The sequence below is a fragment of the Anabrus simplex genome, chromosome 11 (assembly GCF_040414725.1).
Source record: "Anabrus simplex isolate iqAnaSimp1 chromosome 11, ASM4041472v1, whole genome shotgun sequence".
Classification (NCBI taxonomy): Eukaryota; Metazoa; Arthropoda; class Insecta; order Orthoptera; family Tettigoniidae; genus Anabrus; species Anabrus simplex.
Window position 1 is genome coordinate 134,443,755 of NC_090275.1, and position 22,133 is coordinate 134,465,887.

Consider the following 22,133-nt stretch of genomic DNA (forward strand, 5'->3'; position numbering starts at 1 on the left):
TTCGGCGCCATTCTGCACACCACTGATCGTGGATGAAGTGACGACAGTGTTCCCATAAGTCTGTGTGTGGAACTGCGATATAGTAATCCAATCCAGAACCCTGGGCAGCCTCTTTAGCTAGGATATCCGCTGTGACGTTACCGTGTATGCCAGAATGGCCCGGAATCCATGCGAATAATACTTTAATATTACGGAGGAACAAGTCATAGCTTAATTTGCGTAAATTTTGAATGTACCAATTATTGGTATGTTCGGGATTGTCTAAAGCCTTCAAGGTGCTTAAAGAGTCAGTACAAATGAGAGCTTTTGATATTCCAGAATATTTTATGTGCAATAAAGCCTGGCGTATGGCGAAAATTTCAGCCGTGAAAGAAGAAGCGAGGTGTGGGAGAGTGAATTGTTTGTTCATAGCCAGTTGGGGGGAGTAAAATGCAGCACCGACACCAGTAGGGGATAGGGTCTTTGAACCATCAGTGTAAAAAATAATATATTGTTCTTGGTTATGCCTATGGAACGCAAAGTGAAATAAACTGGTCGTGACATGGTTATTTGTACGGAGTATTGGAGGACTAGTTTCGAATATAGTGTGAAGAATATCAGGTTTAAATGTACTAGCTCGAAAAGGTATAGAGTATTTCGGGTGATTTAACGTTTGTACCATGCTAGTACGAAAGTGACCGAAGTGGTTAAATGCCCATAATAGGGCCGGTTGATGATCTTCATTAACATTCCGGTTTTGATAATATTCATGTAATAGCTGTAATTTCGGGATGATTGGGTGGCGATATTTATTTAATTTGTTAAGAAGATATTTGCTAGCGAGTAGTCGTCGTCGAAATTTTAATGGCGGTTCCGATGCTTCAGCTAACAGTGCATTCGTTGGGGAGGAGGACATAGCCCCCAGGATTAAGCGGAGTATTTTAAACTGAAAGGTATCAAGTTTGCGTAGTTGGCTATTAGATGCTATATCAAGAAAATGACAGCCATATTCGTATACTGACCGAATGATATTTTTATATACCGTAAGAAGGACATATGGATCCGATCCCCAGGTGCGTTTAGTGAGAGATTTAATGATAAGGAATTTAGTTTCTAATTTGGAAAGAATATATTCGATATGTTCTTTCCAGAGTAATTTATTATCAATTTTAATGCCTAAATATTTGACCGAAGTTTTGATACAAATCTCATAGGAACCAAAGGTAATTGGAGTACGATCATAATTTCGTTTCTTCGTAAAGATCATGGCAGAGGATTTTTGAAATTCGATGTCTAAGTTATGCTGGAACAGCCATCTATAGAGGATCGGTAGTGTACGTTCAATGGTAGTACGGGATTCAAGGGCCGATGCTTTAATGGAATAAATAACTATATCGTCAGCATATTGTAGGATCCTAGCCTGTTGAGAAATCACCCGCTCTAAGTCAAAAGTATATAACAGATATAAGATAGGGCTCAAAATATCACCTTGTGGGAGACCTTTTGAAGTATATCGAGAATCGAAACTCTGGCCATTGGTCTTTAAAAAAATGTGACGATTGGTGAATAATTGCCGTATAATATTAATAAACGAAAGAGGAAATTGCCATTGATATAATTTGGCAAGAAGTACACCTATGTCCACATTATCATATGCTCCTTTTATATCGAGAAATATAGCCGTCAAAACGTCACCTCGACTGCGAGCGAGTAATAAGTCTGTAAAAAATATATTCAGAGCGTCTGCCGTACTTCGACCTTTCAGAAACCCAAACTGGTACACTGGCAGTATATTATAATATTCTAAGCACCATAGAAGACGGTGCAAGAGGATTCGTTGAAAAGTTTTACGAAGGCAGGAACCCAAAGCGATACCTCTATACCCGTTTGGGTCTTGAGGATGTTTACCTTGTTTTAAGAGGGGTAAAATTTGAAAATCGTTCCAATCGACAGGAATGGCATGGCTGTCAAGTATAGCGTTAAAGGTATTTAGCAGCGTTTGCTTAGCGTGGAACGGAAGATATTTCAACATTTTATAGGTGATAGAATCTCTACCCGGGCTAGTATCTTGACGATGTTCGAGTGCCATATCTAGCTCATGGAGGGAGATATTCTGTAATAGACTAGAAAATTTGTCGGAGGAAGGTATTAAACTATATTCATAAGAAGGTTCCACGTAATCGGGTGTAAGTTGGTGGTAAAATTGGGCAATTCCTTGAGGATGCGATTGAGAAACAGGATTTTTATGAGTATTACTTAAATGGTGGATGGCTGCCCATATATCTTTGAGAGGGGTTTGTCGATTGATAGATGTGACAAATATTTTCCATGCTGTTCGTCGTTTTTCATTAAAAATAGTCTGTATGGAAGCGACTATTTTTTTATATTGGATATAGTGATCATAGGAGCCAGATGTTCTATAAACTTTTAAGGCAGCTTGTCTACGACGAACTAAAGACGCACACTCGGAATCCCACCAACGAATAGCATTTCTCTGCATTTTAAAAGACCGCTTGTGTTCAATAGGATGATAAGTATCTAAGTAAGAGTGAATAAAGGATAATAGTAGATCGTAGTCAAGAATATGAGGAGCTGGAAGTGTAGAGCGGATTTTATCTGCAAGAAAGGTCGTGAATAGCGTAGAATCAAAAGAGCGAAGATTACGGGATGCAATAAAGTGAGAGACATTCCTGATAACCTGTGGGCCGATATCGATTAAAATGGGAAAATGGTCGCTTTGATGGGTGTCATAAATGACATTCCAATTTGTTTTATGTGCCAAATCTACTGTGCAAATAGTGAGATCTACTGCACTTTTATTAATGTTAGGAGCTGTTAACCGAGTAGGAGAACCGTCATTGAGGATAACCAGTGCCTGTTTTACGGTGATCCGTTCAATGTTCCGCCCTTTGGGGCAACTAGATAAACTCCCCCAAAGAGGATTGTGAGCATTAAAATCACCACCGATTAGGGTGTTGTTTTGTGAGAATTGTGAAAAAAATTTGTCCCATTGGACATAGGTACCTTTTATCCACGGCGGACAGTATATAGAAACCAAGGTCCAGTCTTGAATTTTGACTACAAGGGCTTGAGTGCCCGGTATGCTATAGTTTAATGGAGCTTCCTGAAAGTAGATGTCTTGTTTGAGCAAAATGCATGTGCCTCCAGAGATGGGTGCATCATGCCGTATGACCGTAAAACCTTTCATGCGAAAATGAAAATGAGATTTTAACCACGTTTCGCTCAAGAAAATTACCGCAGGATCAAAAGAATTTATTAAACTCACTAATTCATGCTTCTTATTTAATATGCTCCGACAATTCCATTGCAGGATCCGCATGTTTTACTTAACAGTAGGGGGAGGTCCCACAACTTGAACAAGATCATCATATAATAATTTTAACTCTTTCTTCCATATGCCAGTTGTATCAATTGTTGCGATTATATCTGCAAATCTGTTAAAGAAAGGTCGACATAGTTCATTAACGTTAACGTTTGATTTACCCTGTAAAGCCATGACAGAGGTAGATGACGCGTGGGGATCCGAAGTTTGCCCTTGAGAACTTGGCTTCAGTGATGTAGAGGCGGTCTCGGTAGGAGGAGCAGGTATCAAACGCACTAAGGGAGTACCAGAATATTCTGGAACCGTTTTCGGGTTACTTAGTAAATGCAGATATGATGCCCTATCATAACCTGGGGTGACAGGTGGGCGGGGGGGGGTTATTAACCACCATAGTAAATTTACGCTTTCGAGGTTGAGTTTCTTCCGATGGAGTTGATCTAGTGGGTAAAGGAGGAAAATGTTGGGGTATCAGAAGGGGGTTAGATAGGGACTGTAATGGGGCAAAATAGTTTTTCACTTCAAAATATGATTTATTTTCAACACTCATAATGCGTTTAATTTCTTTTTGTTGTTTGTGGATTTCACAATGTTCTGCTCCCGCAGGATGATTTCCGCCACAGTTAGCACATTTAACGACTTGGTGAGTGCAATCTTCAGTAGAATGAGTAAGGGAACACTTACCACATCTCGGCTCCCTAGAACGACAATTAGAAGCGGTGTGTCCGTACCGCTGACATCGTTTGCATATTAAAGGAGAAAATATGTAGGCCTGAACCTCTATCATGACTTTAAAAATAGACACGCTTTTCGGAAGGTGTTGACTCTCGAATACAACCTTCACAGTACCTGTAGGGATATATTCAGTTTTTCCGTCTTTAGATGAACGTCTATTTAGACGTTGTACTTTCACTACAGGATAAGGTGAATCTAAATAGGTGAGAATGTCAGATTCGGAAATAGTAGTGTCTACTCCCCTTATGACCCCTACTCGCTGAATATTCGAAGACGGAATAAAAGCTTTCAATTTCTTTTCTGCAAGAATGGAATGAGAAAGAAAGGCGTTTGCAGCCTTACTAGACATAAAAGTAACTTGAATTCTATTACGTCCCTTCCTATGTATGGCCTTGACTTCACCAATTTGCCTCTCGTAGAAAATCCGTCCCAGTGCCATAGGGTGAATATGTCCTATTTTATTTGTAGAGTCAATCGATTCAACAAATACTATGTAAGGGCCAAGATGAGTGGTAGAATAGGTAGATACAGGAACTTGAGGGCGCTGATCCGAATCACATATTGTATCTTGAGAACTGTCTCGTTGAGTAACAGTATTACTAACGTCCATGGGTAAATCCTTACGCACGGCATCTTTAGCAATATCAGGAGGTCGGCCTAAAGGGCCACCACCACTATCTACAGACATAATAGTCCAAAAGGAATTACCCTATACTAGCACCAGAACAACCACAAAAGAAATTTACTAGGATACAAACACAAACATAAAAACACTCTACTTATCTACAAACAGGAAAAAAGCCGCTGCACCAGTGACCGGAGCTAGACGTGTACACCGCACAACAGCCGAACACCGAATGTTCCCGTAGTCTAAATCCTGCTGAACGTAACTATTCTATATATGAATTGGAAGCCTTAGCTGTTGTTTTCTCCTTGGAGAAATTTAGAATGTATCTTGAACATCTGCCTTTTGATCTTGAAACGGACAATCAGGCATTGAGTTGGGTACTGGCCAAGGCAAGAAGAACTGGTCGTCTTGCGCATTGGGCAGTACGCATCTCAGCTTTTCAATTTAAAGCTCGTCACATTCGTGGAACTCAAAATGTTATTGCTGACACTCTTAGTAGGATGTTTTACCCTGGCAGTTCGGCCTTTGTTAATGTAGTTTTGACCAATTCCCCTGTCCTTTCCAAAGATATTTCTAAACATCAGGAAGACGATCCTGAATTGAAGGGTATTATTGGCAGGATTAAGTCTGGTGAACATGTCAAACCATATGTCACAAAAAATGGTGTTTTGTGTTGTCCTGCTCGTAGTCGCAGAGACCCCAAAATTGTTGTTCCAGCAAATTTAGTTCCTGCTCTTTTCAAATATTTCCACGAATCCCCTGTTGGCGGACACCTTGGTGTATTTAAAACCAGAGAGAAAATTCGTAAGCATTTCATTTGGAAATCTATGGATGGTGAAATTCGCACCATGGTCAAATCTTGCAAAACCTGTAACATTAGTAAACACGCTCCTAATACCTGCCTTGGTCTGTTGTCATCTGAGCAAGCTTCTCGCCCAATGGAGAGACTATTTATCGACTACATTGGACCATTCCCGCGTTCACGGACCGACCATCGTTTCATACTTGTGTGTGTTGATGCGTTCTCGCGTTTAACATGGCTGTTTTCTACTCGCATGGCTAATGCTAGTACTACTATTTCTTGCTTAAAACAGATCTTTGCTTCATTTGGACCCTGTCAATTTTTGGTGAGTGATAATGCTAGAGCTTTTACATCTGTGCAATTCTGTAATTTCTGTTTTGACCTATCTATATCTCATGTGACTACCACACCTTATTATTCCAGGCCTAATTATGCTGAAAGAGTTAATCGGAACCTAAGATCTGCTCTTATTGCATACCATTCTTCTGACCACTCCAAGTGGGATTCTTCACTTAATTGGCTATCATTTGCTTTCAACACTGCTGTTTATGAAAGTCACAAGCAAACTCCTGCTTCATTGATGCTAGCGTTCACCCCTAATTCTCCACTTTCTAATCTGTGGTTCATTAACGATCTTCTGCCTGATGTTGCTAATCCAGAAACAATCCGTGCTGCTTGGCACCTTGCGCGTAAAAATTTGAAAGTTTATTGCGCTATAGTTCAACGTAACTATAATCACGGGCGAAGACCGCACAATCTGTCTGTGGGTGACCAGGTCTATGTAAAGACTCATCCCATTAGTAGTGCTGCGGACCATGTAATTAGCAAGTTATCCCCCAGATTTCGAGCTCCCTGCATAATTTTGAAATTTTTAACCCCTGTGTCATTGTTAGTCAGTGATCCTGAAAGAAAGAGGATCAGTCGTGTGTATTTATCTCAGATAAAGATTCCCTAGTTATGAGAATACTTTAGAAACTATTTTTGTTTTGGGGTAGTTATAAGGAATTAATTGTAAGCAAATTCTAGTTAATGGGCTGGCCAGCTGTTTTTCTGGATTCTATAGTTAATAATCTAGTTAAGTCACCTTAGTTGTAATGGGAAGGGTCATTTATGATCATGTTAGATATAATTTAGTATGTATTTCAGGGTAGAATTAAGATCTTCATAACTAGGGATTGTTGTCAAAATTTTGAAATCAGGGTAAACTCCGGTAGAGTTTTTTGAGCTTCTTTTAACCATTTCCTAAATTTTATTTTTAGGTATCCATAGTGCTTGCCTGAATGGGGGGCTAAGATAGTCCCAAACCTGTGGGGTAACCTCCCAAATGAAGGTCGGGACACACCGGTTGGGTGCCTCCAAGCTCTTGTCCACCAGGGTGGCTTTAGCTTTTGAAATTCCATGTCTGCTGCGGATAAATTTCTGTTGCAGTGGCCAGAGGGGGATAACGTCCCCATCTCCGCTGTCGTGTCTAGAGGAAAGGTGCGTTATATCTTGGGCTCTGCCGTTCTGCACTGCAACCCAGTGACCAGATGTACAGGTGACAACTACTGTTCCTGCCTGACAACTTGACGCCCCTAGTCCAAAGGGGTACTGTCTGCGTGGTGGTGAACATCATCCCATGCCAAGATCCTGATTAAATAGTTACCTGACATACAATGACGTGGCCATTAGTGGCACGTAGTCTCATATATACTTGGACGTGTCAATTAACAGCGCTGTAACCGGATATTCTAATGACGCCAGTCGTGCTAGGCTGTGCGCAGTCACCCAGTTGAACTGTAATGTGGAGGCTGAAGACAGCGGGTGCGTCGTCAGTCACATGAACAGCAAGAACTCATGGTGCTATAGTGTAAATAAATAAAAAAGAACTCAAGAACTCAATCCAAAAGATGTCTTTCTTATTTTGTGTCCAGTTTTTTTTTCAGAGAACGTTTTAGTTTTTTTTAAAGAAAATAAAGAAAATAATTTCAGTGTGGCGTTTTACGAACATGAGAAGAAGAATAAAAAGGATTTTTTTTCTCTTTAGTGTATATTTTACGTGCTTTCTCTTTCAACAAACACTGTTTTTGTTTTTTAGTGACATTTTTCCTTTGTTTTTCAGTGGTTTTTTTTTAGTGATTAGTTATTTTCAAAACTATGCAGAAACTGGACTGCTAAAATAAAGTAAAATTAAAGGGGGGAGTATGTAGTGATTACTTGGATTTGATTATTTGAAGTATTTATTCATTTGTTTGTTTTTGTTTCTCCTCGGTATGTGATTTGTTTGATGTTAATATGATTTTAAGATTATTTGATTGTCGTGGTAATTCTGGTGCATACTGTACCACACGCGCCACATCGGCGTGGGATATTTCCGGTTTCGTAAAGTTGCATCAATTTCAAAATTTCTCGAGGATTCCCAAATGTTCTTGGTCAGCACTAATTCTTGTGCTCCTATTGGAGAAAATAAAAGTAAATTTGATTGGTAGGTGAAGGGAAAAGATCGGACGCTCATTAGCTGTTGTAAGATTTCCTAATTTCCGGAGAGAAGCGTTGTCGCTGGAGCCTTGCTCTGCGAAGGCGTCTTTTCTGTTTGACCAGTGAAGGGAACGGTTGCCTTCAAAGGTATGGGTCTTCTTGGCCCCACCATCAGGTAAGCACTTAATTATTTTTCACCTTTCAGGTATTTAGTTTCAAATGTAGTGTTTCATTTAATTTATTTTACCGGAGCTATTTATTTATTTTATTTTATTTTTTTATTTTTCGTGTGGCTATTTCTAGCCGAGTGAAGCCCTTGTAAGGCAGACCCTCCGATGAGGGTGGGCAGCATCTGCCAGTTGTAGGTAACTGCGTGTTATTGTGGTGGAGGATAGTGTTATGTGTGGTGTGTGAGTTGCAGGGATGTTGGGGACAGCACGAACACCCAGCCCCCGGGCCATTGGAATTAACCAATTAAGGTTAAAATCCACGACCCGGCCGGAAATCGAACCCGGGACCCTCTGAACCGAAGGCCAGTACGCTGACGATTCAGCCAACGAGTCGGACTACCGGAGCTTACCTCGTATTTTCCTTCAGCTTCCAAATTTAATTAAAATGACTTAGCATTTTCAGTAAGTCCCGCCACATTTGTAAAGAGACAGCTCCCATTTTCTGTTTTCGTAAATTATGTTCAATGCCTTTCGATGTAATTATAAACTATTAATTTCCCCTTGGGGCTGTCTCTTAGTTCTGCATCATGTATACATGCCTAGATGTATACACCTTTAGGACAGACACCTACCTCAGAAGTGTTTTTGAGGAGGCTGGCCGCTAAAAGTGCGCTGCATTAGGATAATTATCTTAAATATATTTTCCGTATTTTCTACGAATAACCTTCTAAGGACCTGTTACCAACATTTTATTCCTTCTGACTGTTTTGTGTAATTTAAATATTACGCCATGTGCGAAATTTTCCGAAATCAAGTTATACTAAGTAAAATCACTGCAGTTGAACCTTCTGGGTAATCAATGTAATTATTGTTTGATTTTTTTTACCGATTTTAAAAGGTGTAATTTTGTGGATCATTTGTGCTTTCATTTCAATTTAATTTTAAGTAAAGGTATTTTAATTTTGAATCATCACTGACTTTGCTTCTTCAGCAATGCCAATACCTTCAACGCCTGGATATGGTTCCCAGCCACCTTCCACACTATCCTTTCTTAGTCGTCATGTTTGTTAACCTGTTTGTTATGATTTTATTTTCGTGCAACTTATTATCATTCCTCCTTGCATCAAAATGTATTTCTGTGTAATGCTGCGTTTGCAAAGTGGTAGCAAATATTATTATTATTATCATTACTATAAACTATTACTTGTAACCTTATTTAAGGGGTTACAAATTGTGACAGGGAAAACTGGAGAAAAACGTGTCCTGCCTCTGCTTAGTCCAGCACAAATCTCACATGGAGTAACCGGGATTTGAAGCACAGAACCCAGCGGTGAGATGCCGACACGCTGCCACCTGAGCCACGGAGGCATGACTTGAGCTTTTTGTAATTCAAATTAATGACTTTTTCATTAAAATTATTTTGAATTACCTCTGTTTTTAAGTCTGATATTTTGAATGCTACTCCATCAACTGCAGTGGAAGGGATGATTGAGCAGCCAATTTTCCAGTCTTCAAAGTCAGTATGATGAACAGTGACACTTAAGTCTGGTTGGGTTCTTGCCAGACTAAAAACAGTTTGCCATTGTGAAGGATCATTCTCGTCTGTATGAATGTATCAATTGTTGAATGGATTGAATATGCAGGCATTTATATGTGACTTGGCAACAGGAATGTCAGGCTTACTTGTATTTTCTAAGATCCTTCATGGTACTTATCTTTTTGTTCTTATTTTGACTGGGTCAGCTATTGCAGTAGAGAAAAATACGGTTTTTACTTGGAATGTGGCTATCCATGGTGGTTAAACATGGCTGTGTATATGGCTAGTGATATTTTTGCACACAGTAAAATGAAACTGGAATTTTGCACGAGAGATATAAAGGCAGGCTTTCACTGCAAGGTGTGTTGAGCATATTTTCTAAGTCAAAAGAACACACAGGGAATTTTCTTTCTTTACTTTTTGATCATTTGATAAGTTGTTCTTGCAATCTTCTTTAAGCTCCTGGTGAGCTTCCTTCATACTCTGACTTGTTTTCGTCAAGTTTATCTACACCTAAGTACCCAACTTTTTCACATTTTCCACACGGCGAGATCTTGCTTATGATAGACAATTCTACTGCCATTTTTATAAAGTGGTGCATACAATAAGAGGCATAAGGCACTTACGATAATTTTACGATATTTTGCTGGAAAGAAAAAATGAAGGTAGTGAATGATTGCAAAGGCATTAGTTTTTTTTCAATTTTTGAGATGTTTGCAGGCATACTATGTTTACAACAACTGGCCAATATGTGCAGATCACTTTTTTTGAATAAATTTATGTCTTCCAACGAAGTGGCGCTATAACACTCTGGCTTTCTAGGGTCGATGTAATATCACAATGGCATAGCCGCTTGTTGGCACATATTTTCAGCGTGGAGAAGGCTCAACTTGGCACACTGGAGCAAAACGCTGGCAACCAGGAATGAGTCAGCTGGAAATAATGGACCAACTGTTTCGACTACTCATGCACTCCTGGCCACACAAGATCCCCACATTCACCTAGGACAATGGCAACTGTTCATTACCAGAAATAAAGTGACAATATTCTTAGACATCACAACATTCTTTAATAAAAACTTTTTATGTACAATTGCAGAAATAACAATAGAAGAAGAAAGAAAGAACACGTTGTTATAGCAAGCAATAAACGAGCTGAAACATATCCTCAACCAATGAGATTATAAAACAAGTTTAATAAATAGAACACATGAGCTTCTAATAGACTAGCTTTGTTTGTAAGAAGCGCAGCTGCTGTAAGTCCACAAGCAGAGGGACAACACCTGAACATGACGAAGGAATCTTAACTTCTCCAATCACCTGAGCCTCTTTCTCCCCATAAGCCTGCAACAAAGGAAACCTCCATTAAGAAGCTCACAAGCTGCATGGGTCACGGAGTTTTTAAATATGAATATCCCAAAGCCATTGAGATCCAGGCATTCATGACAAAATTGACTGACAAATTCCAAGTATTACATACATACAAATACTTCAAATCAAATCAAAATCAAAATCTCTTTATTTGCAAATGAGGTGTCTACCTCGGTGGCAAATGGTACACTAAAATACATTATTGTCAAGCACTAAATTTTAAATTAACATGAGACGAAGAAAATTTTCCTAGAATACAATATTATACAATTTACGCTAATAATTTGTTCTATTAAACACACACATCATCCTTAATAAATTTATATTGTTTACAAAATTCTACTTATAATATCTTACAAACATAGTCAACTCATATACAGTATGTGAAATTACTTCTAATAATAATATACAACTGGTATAAGATTAAAATTAACATTGAATTTATTTACATATTTATATTTTACCCATTTCGGAACATGAGTAGCATAACGACCTGCTGCATCTTAACCAGAGCCCCTTTTGCCACCACTTTTCAGAGTTCCTGAAGGGCCTTTACAGCTACCGTAGCGGTCCCAGGGCCCTCGAAGTCCCCACTGTACTTCACTCCTACAGGCAGTCCCCTACTTGGGCTGTCCAAACTCCATAGACCAGGGGATGGAATTAATTTAATCACACACATTTTTTATTTACAATATCCTGCACTGGTCAAATGCCCTCTAACATTTCATTTATTTTCTCTGTTGTTGTTTATTCTCTTCTTGAATATCTGTACAGATTTTGGAAAAGGATCAAACACTACCCCTGGTAAACTGTTCCACTCCTTCACGCCCTTCCCAAGGAATGAAAATTTACCCCAATCGCTTCTGCTAAAATTCCTTCTAATTTTGTACTTGTGGTCAGTTCTACCAATATAATTATTTTCCAACTGAAGCCTCTCACGGATATCTCCCCATGCTTCTTCTCCTGTATAGGCTCTATATAATCCTATAAGTCTAGTTTTCTCCCTTCTCTTACTTAAAGTTTCCCAACCACGTTCCTTTAACATTTCTGATACACTACTCTTTCTCCTGAAATCCCCGTTACAAATCTTGCTGCTTTCCTCTGCACACCATCTAGTTCTTTTATTAGGTATTCTTGGTGAGGATCCCAAACACTGTTTGCATATTTCAATAATGGACGAACCATACTTAAGTAACTTTTTTCTTTTAATTCTTTGTTGCATCCTATAAGTAGCCTCATTATGACATGTAACGATCTGTATGCTTTCCCAACAATGTCATCAACATGACCCTTCCAGCACAAATTACTTTCAAATCTCACACCTAAGTATTTGCACTTGCTATCTTTTGGGATAACCACTTCATCCAAAGTATATTCAAATTCAGTTTTAAAGCTCCTGTTTGTAAATGTTGTAACAGTTGATTTGCCTCCATTGACCTTCATATTATTTTCTTCAACCCATCGTTGGATACTTTCAAGGTCCCTTTGTAATTCTGAACAATCCTCAATGTTATTTATTTCTCTATAAACAATTATGTCATCTGCATACAATCTTATTTTTGATGTTATATTGTTCCCTAAATCATTTGCGTATATTAAGAAAAGTAACGGACCGGTTATACTACCCTGTGCAATTCCCTTCCAAACTTTCTCTCCCTGTGATACGTTATTTCCTACTTTGACTTTCTGAGCTGTTGAATTTAGAAATGTTCTTATCCAACGTATAACCCTTACGTCCAATCCTATTCCCTCCAATTTCTTTAATAATATTCCATGTTCCACTCTATCAAAGGCTTTGGAAAGATCTATGGCTATGCAATCTAACTGGCCTCCTGAATCCAGCTGATCTGATATGTCCTGCTGAAATCCCACCAGTTGTGCCTCGCAAGAAAATTTCTTTCTAAATCCATACTGGCTCCTCATGAACCAATTTTTATCATCACATATCCCTCTGATGTACTTTGCTATTAAACTCTCCAGTATTTTACAAACTATACTGGTCAGGCTGATTGGTCTGTAGTTCTGTGGTTTCCTTTTATCACCCTTTCCTTTATAAATTGGTATTATTATAGATTCCTTCCATTCCTTTGGTATTACACTATTATTTATGACATAGTCAAAGAGAAATTTTAAATAAGGCACTATGTTCCACCCCATTGTCCTTAATACCTCCCCAGTAATTTGATCACTTCCTGCTGCTTTTCCTTGCTGAAGCAGTTGGATTTCTCTGAAAATATCTTCATTTGTGAATGAGAAGCTTCTTGTTTCCCTATGTGTCTCTCCTTCTCTATCTTCTGTTATGGTTTCCAAGTCCTGACAATCTTCTACTGAATCTCTGAATTCCCTACTAAAGAGGTTTGCTTTCTCAGTATCTGTTAAATAGTGTTCACCCCCTTCTCCCACCATTGTAGGGATTTGGATTCCTTTTCCTTTTTGATTCCTAATATATGAATACAGCTTTTTACATTTCCCTTTGTGGTCATTACCCTCTTGAAGAATGCCATTCATATAATTCTCTTTTGCTTCCTTTTTCACTCTATTCAGTTCCCTCATTAGCTGTTTTCTAGTTTCTCTATTCTCCCTACCCTCTTTGATTTTCCTGTTTACTATTCTACATTTTCTTTTTGATTTTCTTATTTCCCTTGTATAATAAACAGGGTCTGAGGTCATTTTACCCTTCTTAACAGGTACAAATCTCTTCTCTCCTTCCCAAATGATTCCTTTAAATTTAGCCCGAAGTGTATCCACATTACTCCCTTCACTTATCCAAGAACTGAATTGTGATTTAAGGTAAGTCCCAAATTCATCAACTTTAGTTTTTCTGTACAATTTCTTGTCTTGTGTAACCCTCTTATTAAGCCTTTTTGGTACCAGTCCTACATCCATTATTACAGCCTTATGGTCACCTATTCCTTCAATTACCTCAGTTTTATCAACAATTTCCCATGGTTTAACCAAGAATACATCTAGTAAGTTATTGAGACGAGTCGGTTCTTGTACTACTTGTGTAAATCCTCCCTCCCAAATTAACTTATTTGCTAGAAGTTACTTTAAAGTCATTGTGGATGATGACCACAAGGAAATGATGCTACAATGGCATATGGCCCTAATCTAAGTCACTGAGGTTGATGACCCCCTGACCATCCAAGTTTCTAGGCTGAAGGCTAAACACAATTAAGTTACATCGGTTGATGACCAAAGTTTCCACTTTACTATCCCCAGCACATTCACTGCTCAATCAATCAAAGTTCAATGATTACAACAATAGCAATGCTCACAAACTTTGTGGCAGTAAAATCCATTTCCTTCGGATATGTCCCTTTAATCGTTACTTTATATTTAAATATTCCCCAGAAAAACAAACTAAAATTTCCAGAATGCATCTCCAAGTTATTCGCTTGATTAAAGTTATTTCAAATGCGGTTTCACTGAATTTAATAATTAAATAAATTTAAATGATTTAACGAAATGTTAACGAACAGTAAATTTTATCTCCGCGGACTCTGGTTTCTTCATAAATTCCTACGCAGCTGTGATGTGAATTCAATCTTGTGATGTTTGTCTGGCTGGAAAAGAATTGTTACAAAATTCATGTCCAGTTATATATCTTGTCTCATGATTTCACACTTTAAAATGTAATCTAGTCCTAACCGTTATTAACACTTGGATATCCTAATAATCTATGTACAAACCAAACAACTCGCCATATAATTACGATGTCATATCTCGTCATTACCATTTATGAATTTTGCACACCCCTCACAGACAAACCGATCATCACAACCATCGCTCTATATTTTGGACAACCCTGAATTTGGTTACTCTGTTCCTTATACTTGAAGTTCATGGTTTCAAATGTTCAATACGTCCCCAATTAAACAAATTTTACAGTATTTCACAATACTCAGATCATTACCGGCTATGAATTTCAACTAAATCCAGCATTTTAACGTTTTCCCCGGCCGAGAATACAGTGCAATCTCAATTCCACGCGTGTCCCGTTATATCCCCGCTGTTTTCCCCCTATCAGCTGAGGCCTCTCACCCCCAAGTTCGCTTGTCAGTGATGTGAAACACCCGGTTCGTTCTACCTGACTGACTTCTCAAAATGCTCCCTTTTAAACTCCGCCGACATAATCTTATGTTAATTTTAAGGACACTTCCTCTAAAGCATTACTTTGTCAATTTTATATATTTTTCATCTAAACAGTGTTATGTGGCTGAAGATGTTGATAATATACGAAACATGTACCACTTTTGACCATTAAAAATTGCCTTAAGCAATCATTGTATCGACTAGGTGGAAAATAAATTAAATACTTAATTGTGAATAATTAAACAAATACGATATTCTAACCAACAAAATGCACAGATTATGCTTCAAGATGCCCACACTAATTATACGCGTCGCCAATTAATACCGCTATGGATTTCTATGAATTTCTTTCCATTCCCAACATTATAAAATATACCTCGGGCTATCGTGTCCCGGCTTCAATGACTGGACTCTAACCTGATTCGCACATCTCATCTCAACTCATATAAAACATTCCTCGGGCTTCCATGTCCCGGCTTCAATGACAGGTCCAACCTGATTCACAAATCTCATATCAACAAAACTAACCTCTGTTTCCCAGCTCCACCATTATCATCGACAAAGAACTGGAATAAAATCCTCACTAGAAATCTCGACGTCTAATATCGCACAATGCATTAATCATGAATAACTTTGCATAAATGATATCGTATTTAATAACTTGATTTATACAAAAAAAATGACTGAAACATTCTACTAGATCTGTTATTGTCAGTCAGACACAGTTTAAAATGGGCATAGAAAAACGTTTCTCTCCGTGACCAAATTCATCACCCTAGATTCTCACCCGACAGTGCGCTTCCACTCGACTGAAAATGAGTAACCATGGATTCCTAAATTATTAACATCAAATTGCAGACAGGAAAAATTTACGTCGAATGAACATCTTAATTTGACATCACAAAATATAGGCAATACACTCACACGGATGACGATCTACATTGGACGTGATATCACTTCGAAACCCTATTCAATAACTTTTTACAACATTACACGGCACTCACAAGACTTCAAAAATTTATCCAAGTGGAAAATGAAACAAACGACTCTTTTAGTCGTATTCTCACATTTACAAAACTTAGTAGGGTTGACCACTGCGTCGTATATCCCCATTCAAAATACACTTTTAGAGATCATGAGACAAGATATAAGAGGTAGTAAGATGGAAAGTCACCTACCTCATGTAGTCACACCATTGTTCGTCATACGGCTCACCTGCGACCCTGGCATTTTATTTAGTCATTTTTACATTCATGGCTGTACATATCATAATGTTTCTTCAGGTTTCCTGGAATAAAGCATAAAAAAAGAAAAAGAAAAAAAGAAAATACCCTTCACTTGTTTGCTGAGTGCACACGATGGACTATAATTATTTCCGCACACGAATTACTTAATCACATTAGAATTTATTCAGTACTTTGACCGTCCTATCTGGTACAATTATTTCACTCAAGAAAACTATCTCCTCATGGAGACAAGACCTATCCACAATGGCTAACATCTGCCGTTGAACTCAGTCTACTTTTGTTGTTTGATTTCGCAGAGCAGCTCAACAATTTTTCGTCCGCTTTGTATCACAAATGCCGGAGAAGGAGACTTCGTCATGGCGTCCCTTCATATTTATAGCAGTTACCCCCTCTCTTCGGATATCTCCCTTTGCTGCCAAGAAAATTTCTATAAATTTTCTGACTTAACTAAACTGTAATTTCACGAGTTTTGACAGTGATTACATGCTTGCTACATTTCTGGCGGTAGTGTTCATGGACATTTATAATTTTTACGGGTTCGATTTGTGAGATGATTGACCCCCTTTGATTGGCACTATATTTTTTTGACTTGGCTTGGATCACGCCATGTACACGCGCTTTGAAATAGTTCACAAAAATGACTTGAGATTCTTCCGCCATCGACACGTGTGGCCGACGTCACGTACCCCAGAGCGTGGGACCGAAGGTAATCACCCCCTCGTCACGTGTCAAATCCATGCTATCAAGAATCCAACTTTTAAATGATTGTCGATTTACGCATAATGTTCTTAGGGCACAAAGGTCATGGGTTCAAGACATTTCTAAAACTCTTACATAATCCCTTGATTTTTATATTTACATCATGTACAGCTTTGTTCACACATGAGTCTTCTAAAAGGTCATACCTAGGTGGCACATTAACTACAATTACTTTTGAGTCAGGTAGTTTGGAAATCTTACCTCTGAGAGTCGTAATTAGTTCCTCACCTTCATTTGCAGCAATGTCATTTGTACCACTCACAATCACCACATAATTGTCTTTCTCTACCACAGGATCACAACTTGAAAGGACGTCTTCAGTTTTGGCACCTGGTTTTATTAGTCCTAAAACCTCAGTTTCTGGATTCTGCAGCTCATCTTTGATGCCTTCTGCCATACCCCGCCCTTGACTGTCTGCGTAGAGATGAATCTTTGGCGATCTTGACTTTCGGTTGGTTCTCTTCTTCTGTAGGTTACCTCCACTGGATTTAAAATTATTTGGAAAACTTGGTGTGTCTTCTTCTGGAACTTGCTGCAATAACTGAAATCTATTTTGGCACTGCAAAGAGTTTTTTCCTGGTTTTAAGTTGCACGTAGTTTCTCCCATATGTTTAACATTAGGCCTAAAATGGCTACGCGTCACTTCCGTCCACGGCGATCTTTCTTCTCCAATGTCTTCTTTATCTTCCAGTTTCTTTATTCCGTCCTTTAAGCTTTCATTTTCATGTTTCAGAGCGCATAAGTCTTTTTGTAGCACTCCTAAAATCTTAATTATAGTTTCGTATGTCTCTCTTTCTTGTTGTTCTGCCTCACTATCAGTTTGTTTACACTCGGGACACAGCCACTCACTTTCTTCAATATCAGTCTTATTTACAATATTTGCACAACGAAAATGGTACCATTCATCACACTTACGACACAGAATCCCATTTTTAACTACTCTTCTGCATTTGCCACATTTTTCACTGCATCTTACACCATTATCTACTACGGATATCACAGACTCACACACAGTAGTCGCCATCTTGCACTATAGTCTTGAATAACATGTACAGCTTACAATGTATTTTTATGTGTTTTTAGTAGACTGTATCATGGAAACTCATTATTCTCGCTCAACACTGTGATAATTTCTAACACAGCAGTTCTGCTGTTCACAAGAAGTGTATTATAACACCCTCAGCTTCTTAAATGCATGTTCACAAGTTACTCCTTTTACGAGCATCAACGGACAATGATAGATTAACAAGTGTTCATCAAGATAAAATATCCTTGTACATGGGCCATACTGAATATTTTAATTGTGTACACGTGTTTTTGCGACCATATTTGTGGTCATAGCTTTTTAAGATTCAGTCCGATTTGAATTTGTATTTAGATATTCAATTTTGATGACACACTCTTATACTTTAAACTATCTTGCCATGAATAGCTAAAATGGCCATTTACAGGGGTTGAAACTAGTCCTAGTAAAAAAATATTGTATTGATTAGGTGGTCAATATAACTTTCATTAAGAAAATAAGTAATATATCACAACGGGTTTAATAATGAAATTCATTGTTTGGTATAAGAATACCATATTACAGTCTTTGTGAGTAGTGCAGGTTACTTCTTTGCCCGAGCGCTCACCGATTCTAGCTATTAATTTATCTCCATTTTGCTAGAGAGAGGAAGTCTTATTCCAATCTCTATGGAATGATAGTGATGAGAGCTGCCCTATGCTCACTTTTTGCTGAAAGAATAAATCATTTTGGATCATCCTGCATTCAGGAGATAGTGGGTTGGAACCCATCGTCACCATGTGTGTTGGTGCGACGTAAAGCAAATTGTAAAAAAAAAATTAAACATGCCAACCTGCTAAAATTATATGTATAATGGTCACCGCAAAATATTAATTACAAAACATGTATGGAAGAAATAGAGCCTCCGTAAATCACGCGGCAGTGCACTGGCCTCTCACCGCTGGGTTCCGTGGTTCAAATCCTGGTCGCTACGTGTGCGATTTGTGCTGGACAAAGCGGAGGTGGGACAGGTTTTCCTCCAGGTACTCTGGTTTTCCCTGTCATAATTCATTCCAGCAAACTCTCCAATATCATTTCACTTCATTAATCATTCTCCCATAGGAGTGCGACAGCTTACGGCAGCTGGCACAATTCCTATCCTCGCCACTAGATGTGGGCTTCATTCATTCCATTCCTGACCAGGTCGAATGACTGGAAACTGGCTGTGGATTTTCATTTTCATTATGGAAGAAATGCGCACATACCATGTGTTGGCCACCTATCCACACGGGTGCCAAGATAGACATGTTCTAACATAGAAGTGCTAGAGGATATTTTGGTGTGTCTAGTCGAGATATCCCTGGGAGAAAAACGTTCCATCAGTGATAAGGAACAGACCAGCCATAACTTCAGCACATGTTGTCTTGTTATAACAGAGCAAGATCATAAGATGTGATGCTCGTTCTTCATCAGTTTTGGAAGCATCTCCCTGCCAAAATCCATATCAGGATTAAGTCAACTAGAGCCTGAGAGGTTAAGTTCATTTTTTTTAATTTTTTTTTTTTACGAGAATAAGGTTTTTATAAATAATTTATTTCAAAGGTGTGGTCACATACTCCGTGTCCACTGGGAGCTGGCTGGACATGTGACCTAGTGACTAGTAATGTTGGGGCTAAAGTAAGTCACTGTTCTGCAACCCAGGCAGGCCCTTACTCTTTCTACTGACGGTATTTGGCTTTGATTCAGGTCGCTAACCATACAGTTTACTTGCTCATCTGGCACGTTGCCACTATATCGTCATGGTTTTTTCGTGACTTGCGAGATTTACGTATTGCCACTGCCGTATCGTGAAAATCATCAGCCTTATATTTGCATATTTTCTTTTTCTGTAGGATTATAAATCTATTTGCGAAATACCAAGTAAGTAGAATTTTTGCATGTTTGAATAATGCATTTAATAACGTAAAAAATGACGAAATACAGTCTTATATCATCCAATTTGTACATGTAGAATTTAGTTGGGATGTAAGAAGCAAGAAAAATCTGCAAGAATTCCTCCGAAAAGGAAAGCAACATTACTTTCCCTATAATGATCGACTCGCTTGCTCGCTTGAAATGGAAGGAAATTTCATTATCAACCTAACTTAATCTAATCTTGTCTTATCATGACTCTGGTATGGTTTCCAGACTTAGCCTTTGTGTATTCTTATCGACTTACTGAGCCCATAATTCTACATTGCTGAAAGCACTGCCGCAAGGCTATGTAGGGCCAACTGCGAGAGACAGGAAAAAATGCGCATCCATCTTGAACTGCAAGCTAGCTTCAGTTCCGTGGCTTGTCAACTCATAGCAGGAGGCAATCCCAAAACATCCAATGAGGTCGGAACATTTCGGAACAACTCAGGAAATGAATAATAAAGTTCTGGCTAATAATCCTCATTGTGAGAGATTTTGGCATTGCTATTAGTGAAAAAAAATTAAGAATTTTGAGAAACATTTGATGAACCTAACTTCACGGTGCGGAAATGTATTTAATTATGCCCAGAGAGAAATTAACATGCCTGAAGGCAGAGTGAAGTTACACGTGTGGGTATTATCATACACGGAATTAATTAATTATGCCCATGAAAGAAGCTGAAGAAATCAGTGAACACCACCATTGTGATTGCAAAAATAGGTGGGATCTCTGGAGGTGATTCTCAAAGAAATCGGTCCAACGGTCATCAAATGGAACCACTGCACAATCATACACAATGCGGTGTACCGCGTCCCTAGATCATATATAAAAATCCTGACCATAACAAGAAAGTCACTCAGCATTCAGTAGTCCGAGGGGAAGAACCTATGTCAAATGATATCATGGAGACTTCCAAAAGTTAAAGTGTAGGACTGGGAAATCTCAAAAGCCAATTGGCTAAAGTATTAATGAGGAGTGGAGATGACTTAGATATTTAAACATTGTAATTATGACATCCATCCTGGTAGGTGGGAATATCATAGAGATTTATTTGTACGATTCATGAACTTCTGCAAGGAAGACAGCAAAGTCACAGATAGCTCTTCGGAATTATTACCGACAAAGTTATATTGATAATCTTTAAGGGAGAACTGTTGGGTTCTGGGAGAGATAGCATCATTGTCTCACGGTCATTTACATCTGGGAAACACCTGGTGAAGAGGAGGTGGGAATTTTCCATGACTTCACCACTTGACTGGACGATATAAGGCGGTATGGCTCATTTTTTTTTAATATGTGTATAATAAAATTTGTTATTAGGTTAATTCATGTTCAAGAAAATTAATGTGTGATGCCTCAAGAAGAGTGCAGAATCAGTGTACTGATAAGGCAGTATTTAAGTGAAGAATGCCTCCTACCATTATGAGAGGCTAATTCAGAGGTTGCTGGCTTGTTAAGATGCAGCCAGGAGTACGCCACGTCAAGTGGCACAATTACAGGTCTAATTCATATATTATGTTTTTGTAGTTAGAGATGTAAATGCTTGTCCCCTTAAATTAATAAATCATAACAGCGCGTTGTATATGTGGCATGTGTAGAATTAAATGTGTTGCAATGACTATAACTGTAACATGAAAATGTCAAGGAATATTTATTTGGCACGTCTGCTTGTGTATTAAAATGTTGTCTACCATTATCACCCATTGTTTGGAACGCTCACCTGTTCGTGAAATCTACCATACATATTTAATTTAAACTGCATCTCCAATTATTACATCATTGCCGGATCCTCCCTACAAAATTAGAAATAGGAAAGGATTTCCACCTATCAATACTTGTTTATTGCGCTTATTATGCTACAGGACCAGTTTCGACCCTTTACATAAGGTCATCCTCAGCTAAACCACGCATACATATCTATGTGATGAAGCTATGATTAAGATAGTATTGTCAAAGGAATGCCATACGATAATAAACATTAGGTGACATCCAAATGGGGCATGTCATAACGTGAACTGGCATGTACGTCACTATGTACAACAATGCATTGTATG

The 22,133-nt window shown here is 38.5% G+C and overlaps 1 protein-coding gene across 3 annotated transcripts in view; it reads right to left on the minus strand.

Annotated features, from left to right (window-relative positions):
* Window positions 1-10,700: 10,700 nt before the first annotated feature.
* Window positions 10,701-22,133, minus strand: part of DCTN1-p150 (dynactin subunit 1) — a 684,595-nt gene continuing 673,162 nt past the window's right edge. For all 3 annotated transcript variants that reach the window (XM_067155601.2, XM_067155604.2, XM_067155600.2), the window contains one exon: window positions 10,701-10,991. In XM_067155601.2, coding sequence (XP_067011702.2) covers window positions 10,866-10,991 — 126 coding nt within the window. In that variant the 3' untranslated portion in view covers window positions 10,701-10,865. The remainder of the gene's footprint in view (window positions 10,992-22,133) is intronic.